The sequence below is a fragment of the Pleurodeles waltl genome, chromosome 6, assembly GCF_031143425.1.
Source record: "Pleurodeles waltl isolate 20211129_DDA chromosome 6, aPleWal1.hap1.20221129, whole genome shotgun sequence".
In the NCBI taxonomy this organism is placed as follows: Eukaryota; Metazoa; Chordata; class Amphibia; order Caudata; family Salamandridae; genus Pleurodeles; species Pleurodeles waltl.
The window spans coordinates 14,767,806-14,779,057 of NC_090445.1; the positions used below are offsets into that span (position 1 = coordinate 14,767,806).

The window sequence follows — 11,252 nt, forward strand, 5'->3', positions numbered from 1 at the left end:
TCCTTTCTTATTAACACCTCTGAATTGGCTATCCTGGGAAGGTGCGCCTGCAAGGCTAGTTGAACTGCTTTTAGCTTTAGGAGGTTGATATGTAGTCTCCGAAGAGGTGATGGCCATTTGCCGCTGATTTGTAGGTCTTGCAGAAATGCTCCCGACCTTTTTATGAGGCATCTGTGGTGATGTCCCATGGAGATGGCAGAGGTTGGAAACAGAGGCCGATCGATAGGTGGTCCTCCTGAGTCCACCAGTCCAGAACTTTGATCATGATCGGAGTGATCTTGACTTCGTCGAAGCTGCCTGTGACTTCAATCATTGTAGGTTGAGCTGTTCCTGGAGAGGGCGCAACTTCAGTCTGCAGAATGGTACTAGCGGGATGCATGAGGACATCATTCCCAATAACGATTTGTAAAGGTGTACTGAAACTTATTTTCTTTTTTTAACTGACTTTGCCAAGGCAATTGGCTTTTGCTGTCTTTCCGTAGTGGGGAAGGCTATGTTGGATTTGGTGTTCAGGTTTACCCCTTAGAAAGTTATTGTACGTGATGGCTGAGGATTGGACTTTTTCCAATTTATGGTTAGGTCCAAGCTTTTGAGCAGGACAGTGCACTTCCTTGTTGACTTTCGCGCTGCTGAGAAGGACTTTGCTTTGACAAGACAGTCGTCCAAGTGTGGGAATACTCAATGTCGGTCTTCTCAAGAATGCTGCTAGGCTCTTCACAAGTAACATTGGGTTCTGATTTTAGACCGAATGGCAGAACTCAGAACTGATAGTGGCTGCCGGCTACAGGGAATCTTAGGAACTATCTGTGGGAAGGATGGATTGGTATGTGAAAATATGCATCCTTCAAATTCATGGTGGACACATTGTCTCCATGGTTTAAACGGAGGAGGATGTCCTGCAAAGCTATCATGTGAAATGATTGTTATTTCAGATAGTTGTTTGAATCACTGAGATCGAGGATAGGTCTCGACCCTTTCCATTTTTTGTGAATGAGAAAGAATCTGGAGTCAAATCCTTCCCCCTCCAAGACGGTGGAACTTTCTCTATTGCTCCTTTGAGACTCATTTTGTTGACCTCCAGTTTGGATTGGTGGAGACACTTGGGAATAGGGGTGATGGCAGCCCATAGTTGCCTATCATACGTACCTAAGACAGCCAGAGAATTAGCAACTCTTACAATTCGGCTTGACATTGAGGAGAATAGCTTGCCGATGTTATCTAACCATCTCCCTTCCTTGGCAGGAGACGCTAAAATTGGTGTGAAAAGGTTTTTGGATCTCCTTTGGGCTGCTTGTGCTATTGCTGAGTCTGTATGAGGGTGTACAGTTAAGATGGCTGGGCTATCCTGTCGAGCTTTATATTTTTGATCGAGACACAGGAGTACTGCTGTGACTGTTCCTGGATTTTGAATGACTTTCAGTCCTTCTTCCCATATGTGACTGACCATAGACATGGAGCGTACAGACTTTAGGTACGGCTCCTTGAAGTCGTATAAAAAACAATCCATTGCCTTGGATGGCATCGGAAATGCAAATCCTTGTGCGGGCCTTTCAAGCAAATTCTGAAAATACCCGAAGTTCTCTGGAGGCAAGTCCACTTTCATGGGCGAAGGGGATGATGGAGATCCAATTCTGTGTGATCCTCTTGTAGCTCACCTTCTTCATGCTCATCTTCTGAGGTGTCCGTGTCCTGCAGCAGGGCTGTGGTAGGTGTATGAGTGGCAGTCAAGGGTAAGGATGTAGGCCTCTTGAGTGGGGTGGTCACTTGATGTGTTGGAGATCTTACAGGTGGAATTGACTGAAGGGCTATTTCACTAGTGGGTGGGAATCTTTTTCTGTAATCCGTCACCATGACTTGCAGGTCTGAAATTAGGGAGCTGGGCATGTAGACTATTCCTTCTTGGCAAAGCTGCCCTTGAGCTGTGAAATATTGCGGTTCATATTCCTCCTAGCATTATTTCTCATCATTCTGACATTTTATATTCAGTTGAGAAGGACTATGTGCTGTTCCATAGGGTCCCTGATCATCCGAATCGTTGTCTCCCTCCAGCAGCTGGGCTGGTATTAATGGAGTTATCTTGCTTAAGGAAGTATGTTCTGGGGTTAATTTCACTTTTTTTTGTTAGGCTTTTTTCACTTGTCAACGGGGTCGTTGACGGTACGGTTGAACCACTAGTGGTACTGTTACTGTTGTACTCATCGTTTGTGGAGTGGCTGTCGTCAACGAGGTCTTTATCGTTGATGGCTTTGAAGTTCAGGCCACTGCCGACTGTGTCATCGTCTGAACAGAGGCAGATCTAGAAGCGACGATCACCGTCAGTTTCAACCATGATGATGATGTGTAAGTCTTCATCGATGATGTCGATGACCATGTTCTCATCGAAGGTGGATAGTTCATCATCACTGCCATCGACGGTGTGGAAGTCCTCGGTGCCGCCACCGACAGCTATCGTCCCCGGTTGTGAAGTCGTCATTGGCACCCTCGACGATGAAGCTGTTGTCGATGGTGGGATCCTCGCAGACGGCCTGACAACAGGTGGAGCGGAGGGAGGCTTTTTAAATGTGTGACACACCTTAATAGGTGGTGTAGGAGGTTCTGATGAGGATTTTCTTATTAGCCCACTCCGTACTTGAGGCACCTTCTTCTTTTTCTTTTTCTTTTTTTCTCCTTAGATGAATGAATGATAGCTGGATCTGTGAGGAGAAGAAAGGCTACGGTCTTTGTAAGACCCTGAGGTGGTCTTTTTGCAGGCCTTTTTTAGGCTGTTCTGGGAAGGATCTTACCTGAGGTGCTCTCTCTCTTTTGTGATCTTCTAGAAGAGAAGTCCTCACTGTCCCAATCAGAAACTGGATGTTCTCCAGATTTCAGTTTCTGTAGCCAACTTAAGTCTGCCTTCACTGTCCTTCAAAGTTTTGGTGGAAAAGGTATGACATACCTCACATTCCTTTACGGTCCGGATAGAGGCATTAGATACAATTCTGGTGTGGGTCCTCAGAATGTAACTTTTTTTTAACCGCAAGTTTTACATGGTCTGAATAAACTCTTCTTTTCCTTGTCAGACATTGTGGCAGTCTTCTGAGATGGTCTAAATAACTTTAGAACACAGATGAAATGAGACAAAATCTTCTTAATATCCAGAAAACAGAGCTGAGCAGAGCTCAGTGGAGATTCACTAGGACGATGTGCAGTAGAAACTCTGAGGGACTGGAGCTTCTCTCAGGAGTGTTTTACAGGGTGTTGTCGCCTGATTGGTGGAGGCTCAGGTTTAGTCTTTTTCTTCAGAATGACTAATAGAATACTAAACTGATGGGCCCAGGGCCTTCTGATTTAGACCTTTTTAACACTACTTTATAGATGTACTGGGGACTCCCATCTTGATGACGGGGAATGATTCAAATTTGTGAATCTGATAGTTCCAATACTGTTGTAATCACAGGTTCCATGGCTATTTCTTGCCTGCTGGAGGATGGCAATATTTGCAGGTTCCATGGTTACTTTCTGCCTGCTGGAGGATGGCAATATTTGCAGGTTCCATGGTTACTTTCTGCCTGCTGGAGGATGGCAATATTTGCAGGTTCCATGGTTACTTCCTGCCTGCTGGAGGATGGCAGTATTCGCAGGTTCCATGGTTACTTCTTGCTTGCTGGAGGATGGCCTTATGTGCCGGTTCTATGGGTCAGTTCCTGTCTACTGGAGATTGGCTGTATCTGCAGGTTCTACGGGTCAGGTCCCGACTGCTGGAGCATGGCTGTATCTGCAGGTTCCAGGGACAATCTGTCAAGAGAGCAGTTGGATCTAGGTTGGCTCTTTTCTGCTTGTCCAGTGATCATTGCTCTTTGTGATTGAAGGCTGCTGCTTCGATGGAGGGTGGCTGGAGTGCTGTGGGTTCTAGGAGTCAGTTCCCGTCTGCTGGAGCATGGACGTATCTGTAGGTTCTAGGGGTCTGTTCCTGTCTGCCAGAGCATGGCTGTTTTCACGGGTTCGTTGGGTCATTTCTTGTCTGCTGGAGCATGGCCGTATTTGCAGGTTCTGAGTCAGTTCCCATCTACCAGAGAATGGCTGTATCTGCTGGTTCTGGGGTCAGTTCCTGTCTGCTAGAGGATGGCTGTCTGGCTGTATCTGAAGGTTCTGGGGTCAGTTCCTGTCTGCTAGAGGATGGCTGTCTGGCTGTATCTGCAGGTTCCATGGTTAATCTGTCAAGAGAGCAGTTGGATCTAGGTTGGCTCTTTTCTGCTGGTCCAGTGGTCACTGCCCTGTGCGATTGAAGGCTGCTGCTTCGATGGAGGGTGGCTGGAGCGCTGTGGGTTCCAGGGCTAGATTGCTGTAATGAAGGGTAGATAAAGCATTGTTAGCTCCAGGGTACATTTCTTCTGGCAGGAGGATGTTGGCAGGTCTGGATTTCAGTTGCTTCATCTCTGGTTGAGGATGACTGAGATGTAGAAAGGAGTTATTTCCTCTCTATTTTAGGAAGAATGTTTTTATCTTCCTGATTGGCAGTTGTCTTATTGATGATGTTTTTTTGTAGATCACCCCACTCTGGAGCCGCGACATTTTGTGGACGAGAAGGCGGTAAACGAGAACCACAAAGATTATATTTTTCTTGAGTGTATCCTCTTCATTACTCAGGTGAGCAGGGGGACTGAGCAAACGTTATTTCCCATGATCTCTAGAGGTTACGAAACAAAGTAAAATAACAAAGGTATTGCCTTAAGAAATGGGTAATTTTAGAGAGACTTAACTTTGTAGAAGTTTTGCTGGAACCTAAAAGAAACACCCAAATTGTTGCTGTAGTTATCATGTGGGTTATACTTTAGTATGCATTTCTTGTTTTTAAGTGTGTAATGTTGTTCTGTTCATCACACAATTTCCGAAACTATGTTCTACTTGAAATAACCTGTTTGTAGGCTAAAGGAAGGTGTCTGAAGTCGCTGCGGTTGAGTTCAAGCATCTGCAGTCCTACTGTTGGCCTTTCTCTCCATCCACATCACTCACTCCACTCAGAAGATGATGCCTGAGACCTGGCAGACACCACCCTTTGTCTCTTCATCCCTAGTCCTTCTTCATTTGAAGAAAGAGAGGCTGTGTTCTGGGAGGGCTGCCCTAAGTAACAACACAGTTTAGGGAAGGGTATCCTTTAGCTTCTCCGTCTTCTGGACAGTCCTAAATAATTTAATTTAGGAGTTAAAAGTTGCAATCCCTTAAATTGTGTTTTTTCTGAACTGTCGTCAGTGTGTGCAACTTGCGTGGGGACCTCCACAAAAGTATACAGACACCCCCTTTGCATCTCTTACCGCATTGGAAACCTTCTGCTGCATTTTCATCACAAGATTAAAACCTTCTAGGGTTTTTATGAACACGCTGAATACGAAAAGGAAAAGTGCCTTTTTCTCATCTCCCTGCTATGTGTCTGGTCATTTAATCTTCCTACAGCTCAATCCAGATAAACCAACTGCTGGAAGAGTTTCCTGTGGTCTCTGTGCATAGTCGCACCACTGGTAATGGCTACCAAAGAAAACCTTCTCAGGCTCCTCACTGGATCAGACGTTTATCATTGAAGGCACAGATCAATGATGTACCCAGCTCCTGCATTGCCTTACCAGAAAGCTCCTCCCAAAGGACCATCATACCACCATTGTTACTTCACGTATTTTAGTCACGCTTGATCACTGCAATAACCTGGACCTCAGTCTCTTCCTGTATTTGTTGGCCACCTTGCAAAGGGTGCACAACTTGGCAGTCAGGACAGTACATTCCCTTCACAGTATTTTTGTTTTGTTGCAAACTGACAACCGGCGCATTTTAAATGTTGTCGGCCTCCCATATCATTTTGTGTGCGCAAGATTTCCGAGGTTGATAATCACCTTGGTAATACACTCGTGGACCCCTCCCTCTGCTTTGGAAATCTTCTTCTTCAGATCCTTCAAATCCATCGGATTAAGAGGAGACCACGCCGGAGAGAGCCCTCACAGCTCAGGACAGTCAATCACCATCTTGCATTCAGAAGAACTCTCAGCAGACCCATGGCTGCTGGGGCTCCTTTGATTTTTGAAGTCTTCTGTTTGTGTCTCAATGCTGTGAAACCTCTTTAGTTATTGGAATGATTCATAAATAATGTACTCGGATCACTTGTGTTCCCAAGACTCGCTTGTTGGAGCTAAACCCCACCTAGGGTGCTTTCCCCTCCTAGTCTTCATCTTCCCCTGGGGTCGCTTTGAGGGCTGAATCGGAGGGATTTCTTTGAGCTCAGGCAGCCTGGACAAGATAAGTCTTCAAAACCTTATGATGTGTTTCTCTGAAACCTCTGATGTGGCCAATAATCAATAGTAAAGCCCTTAGACTGCCTTGCGTCTGGGCCTGGAAGGTGATCCGGTGCATACCCTGGAGTCCTGTGCAAACTAGTGTGTTTCTGCTGTGGGGCATACAGTCTCTGTCCGGATACCATTTGTGCACCAGTCTGGTATCTTCATGTCTTCTCCTGCACCAGGATCCTAGACACACCATTCTACCCTAATGTTAGTCTGGGAGTGTAGCTTATCTGACTGAGCTCAGATTCCTATTGTAAGTCCAGAGAACACCAGAGTCATCTATATATCAGTGGTGTATGTATTGGGCATGCCTAGTTGGAGAGTATGCAGGCAGCCATTCAAAGCATTGTAGGTGGGCATAAAACCAATGACTTTTAAGAGGTGGGTGTGGGGTAGCAGTGCCGTTGGTGGCACTCCAGAAGCATCGATGAAAGCAGGGGTCAGTCAGTCAGTCAGCTAGCTGGCAACTGGGAAATATTGAAGAGGCGAGCTTATCTAATGTGTCTGCCTGCAAAGGGACAGTCAGCGGCACAGAATTAGCTCATTCCACAGTTTTGGGGCATAAGTACTGAAGGCTTGCTTTCAAGTTATTTTTTCTTCTGCTGTTTGAGTCTCTACTCCTGCGATGATGGACTGCAAGTTGTTTGGAGGCCTCTGGGTGCATGAGTTTTTTTTATTTAATTTTTTTGCAACACCTCTTAGCTCACCCAGTAGGGTTTCGTCTTCAGTGGTGCAGGCTGGTAAGAGGAGCTGGTGATACTATATTTGCATGGGATAAAGTGGTTGACTTGCCTTTTTTGTCATCAGGCAGGCAGTAGACTACATATAACATTTTTATGTTCTTTGAAACAGGGGTTTGGGTGTGAGTAGATAAGGGAGCTGACGGTGATTTTATGGTTTGAGGCTGGGTATTAGTAAAGTAAGGTGAGGGTGACTTAAGGTTTACGGGTAGGTAGAGGCTTCAGGTGTGCCGCATGTTTGCCATAAATACAAACGTTGGTGCACTAGTTGTTTATCAGAGCACACTGGGGAGTTAGCTGACAGACTGCTGCCGGTGCTGAAAGAGCCTTTCGACTGCATGTCTGAATGTTTTACCCACATGGGTGAGAAATACATTTGAGAACTCATAGAAAGCATGCCCTCATTTTAGCTTGCTAGAGACTGACCATAATGTCTATGACAAAAAGAACCCCCTCATTTTGGTCATTTCTAAAGGGATGCTATGTTTTACAGCTCTGATTCCACCAAGATGGCTTCAGGTGTGCCACGCTTTTATCATACATGCAGATGTTAGCGCTCTAGTTCATTAGTGTACTGTGGGACGCTGCACTAGGACACCACAGGATTAACTGACGTGCTGCTCTTAAGTGTTTTACTCAGTGTGTAGATTTTGTCACTTGACTGAGGAAGATCCCGGGACTTTAAAGAAAACATGCTAATTTTAGCTTCTCAAGCACCTTCCCTAACCTCTGAGAAAATCAGCAGAGAAAACACTTTTCTCTCAAAAAGAGTTACTTAAATCCCAGCAGAGGATCTATCATTTTCCATGGGGTGAAATCACATTAGAACACAACATAATTTCTGAACTTAGTACCTCCAACAAATGGTTAATATTGTGACTATAATCTGTTATCACCCTTTGTGTTCCATTTTGTGTCCCTCAAAAGCTGCCATTCGGTACAATGCATTTTAGTGGGGACCGTGACCCCGAGTCCTGCAATGGCGTCTGCAACATGTTGCCCCCACACTGCCCCGTTATAAGTTTTTCTGAATTCATTTTCAGAATACAGGAATCCTGTTCCAGAGTCCTGGAATGGCCGCTGCAACATACTGTGCCGGTTGTGACTAGCCAACCAGGATTGACTAGTCCCCCGAAAGGTGGTCAGTCATAGCTTCTCAGGATGCCAACAGTACAGGCAGACCTATTGTTCTAACCCCTTCATGACCACCGCAGGGGCACCCCTTTAAGCGTGAATTTCAAGAAGATGGCTGATCGGGGGCATACTAAACAACAACAAAAAACACTCTTTCTGGGTACATTTTTAATACTCTGCCAAGTTTGGTGTAATTACGGTAAGTCGTTTTTTTCTTTGTCACTTTCCAAAATTTCCTGTGAAACATGGGAAATCAACATTTTGGAGACACACCTCTCTTTTGTTTAGTCCCCCTCCCCCCTCTTGTTTACTCTTTTATGGACTTTCAGCCAGAATGGTGCCGTGGGTTTCACGTTCTTTCAGAAGGAGCACATTTCCTGTCTGTGACTCTACAGACCGAGGTGAACCATGTTCCATCAGTCTTGTGGCCGCCGCACGGTGATGGGAGCACTTACCGTGCACACGAGCTGATGGAGCGGATGGAGACGTGCACGCATGCGCAGCAGCGCACATTACTGCAGGAGTTCTGATGCACCAGGGGCTTAAGTGGGGCCGGTCCCTCAGGTCCTGACCCGAACCCGGTCCGGATCAGTGCCTTTGTACATGTCCCATCACTACAGGAAACACAGTCGTCCACCTCTGAACAGAAACTGTCAGGGCAGCACCTGAGCACATTCCCGGTATTTTACTCCACCCTGCGCTCCCTCAGGCTGTTTGCGTGCCCGTGAATTTGTTTGTCTCTTTGTTTTCTCGCGGCGCATTCCTCCTCCTGTCTGTCAGTTCGGGCGCAGGGGGGTGTTTGTGAGGGAGCAAGAGTGAGATCTTGGAGTGGGCACTGAAGGCACTTATTGTCAGTGGCGCATGGAGGTTTTCAGGGCACGTGATCCTTCAGTCCTTGGACTCTGCAGTGTGTGTGAGATGCGCAAGTACTGACGGGCGGAGTGAGTGAGTGCCCTGCGTGGGGAGATGCACGGACTGGGACTGAGAGCTGCTGTGCAGACCCAGGATTCAGGGACCCCAAGTGTCCAATGAGAGACCGCGGAGGGGAGCGGGGTGAAGGGGGGGGGGCGGGGGCGAGGTAACCACGTCCAGGCTCCTGGTGGAAGAACCTATGCGTGTTCCAACTCTCATCACTCCCAACAAAATCACTGCTGTTGTATGTGTAATCTGCTACTGCTGTGGTTCGTGGAGTCTGTGGAGTGGGTCTGTGTCTGGGAGGTGCTACTGCTGTGGTTGCTGGAGTCTGTGGAGTGGGTTCGTGTCTGGGAGGTGCTACTGCTGTGGTTGCTGGAGTCTGTGACGTGGAGTGGGTCCGTGTCTGGGAGGTGCTACTGCTGTGGTTGCTGGAGTCTGTGGCGTGGAGTGGGTCCGTGTCTGGGAGGTGCTACTGCTGTGGTTGTTGGAGTCTGTGGACGTGGAGTGGGTTTGTGTCTGGGAGGTGCTACTGCTGTGGTTGTTGGAGTCTGTGGAGTGGGTTCGTGTCTGGGAGGTGCTACTGCTGTGGTTGTTGGAGTCTGTGGCATGGAGTGGGTCAGTGTCTGGGAGGTGCTACTGCTGTGGTTCGTGGAGTGCGTCCGTGTCTGGGAGGTGCTACTGCTGTGGTTGTTGGGGTCTGTGGCATGGAGTGGGTCAGTGTCTGGGAGGTACTACTGCTGTGGTTCGTGGAGTCTGTGGCGTGGAGTGGGTCCGTGTCTGGGAGGTGCTACTGCTATGGTTCGTGGAGTCTGTGGAGTGGGTCCGTGTCTGGGAGGTGCTACTGCTGTGGTTCATGGAGTCTGTGGCGTGGAGTGGGTCAGTGTCTGGGAGGTGCTACTGCTGTGGTTCATGGAGTCTGTGGCGTGGAGTGGGTCCGTGTCTGGGAGGTGCTACTGCTGTGGTTGTTGGAGTCTGTGGAGTGGGTCCGTGTCTGGGAGGTGCTACTGCTGTGGTTCATGGAGTCTGTGGCGTGGAGTGGGTCTGTGTCTGGGAGGTGCTACTGCTGTGGTTCATGGAGTCTGTGGCGTGGGTCCGTGTCTGGGAGGTGCTACTGCTGTGGTTGCTGGAGTCTGTGGCGTGGGTCCGTGTCTGGGAGGTGCTACTGCTGTGGTTGCTGGAGTCTGTGGCGTGACGTGGGTCCGTGTCTGGGAGGTGCTACTGCTGTGGTTGCTGGAGTCTGTGACGTGGAGTGGGTTCGTGTCTGGGAGGTGCTACTGCTGTGGTTGCTGGAGTCTGTGGGGTGGGTCCGTGTCTGGGAGGTGCTACTGCTGTGGTTGCTGGAGTCTGTGGAGTGGGTCCGTGTCTGGGAGGTGCTACTGCTGTGGTTGCTGGAGTCTGTGGCGTGGAGTGGGTCTGTGTCTGGGAGGTGCTACTGCTGTGGTTGCCGGAGTCTGTGGCGTGACGTGGGTCTGTGTCTGGGAGGTGCTACTGCTGTGGTTGCTGGAGTCTGTGGACGTGGCGTGGTGTGGAGTGGGTTCGTGTCTGGGAGGTGCTACTGCTGTGGTTGCTGGAGTCTGTGGCGTGGAGTGGGTCCGTGTCTGGGAGGTGCTACTGCTGTGGTTGCTGGAGTCTGTGGCGTGGAGTGGGTCCGTGTCTGGGAGGTGCTACTGCTGTGGTTGCTGGAGTCTGTGGAGTGGGTCCGTGTCTGGGAGGTGCTACTGCTGTGGTTGCTGGAGTCTGTGGCGTGACGTGGGTCCGTGTCTGGGAGGTGCTACTGCTGTGGTTGCTGGAGTCTGTGGACGTGGCGTGGAGTGGGTCCGTGTCTGGGAGGTGCTACTGCTGTGGTTGCTGGAGTCTGTGGAGTGGGTCCGTGTCTGGGAGGTGCTACTGCTGTGGTTGCTGGAGTCTGTGGAGTGGGTCCGTGTCTGGGAGGTGCTACTGCTGTGGTTGTTGGAGTCTGTGGCGTGGAGTGGGTCCGTGTCTGGGAGGTGCTACTGCTGTGGTTGCTGGAGTCTGTGGCGTGGAGTGGGTCCGTGTCTGGGAGGTGCTACTGCTGTGGTTGCTGGAGTCTGTGGTGTGGAGTGGGTCCGTGTCTGGGAGGTGCTACTGCTGTGGTTGCTGGAGTCTGTGGCGTGACGTGGGTCCGTGTCTGGGAGGT

At 48.9% G+C, this 11,252-nt stretch overlaps 1 protein-coding gene across 3 annotated transcripts in view; it reads left to right on the forward strand.

Annotated features, from left to right (window-relative positions):
- PTPA (protein phosphatase 2 phosphatase activator) overlaps positions 1 to 11,252 on the forward strand; it is a 267,104-nt gene that overhangs the window by 97,225 nt on the left and 158,627 nt on the right. For all 3 annotated transcript variants that reach the window (XM_069237049.1, XM_069237050.1, XM_069237048.1), the window contains one exon: positions 4,526 to 4,626. In XM_069237049.1, coding sequence (XP_069093150.1) covers positions 4,526 to 4,626 — 101 coding nt within the window. The remainder of the gene's footprint in view (positions 1 to 4,525; positions 4,627 to 11,252) is intronic.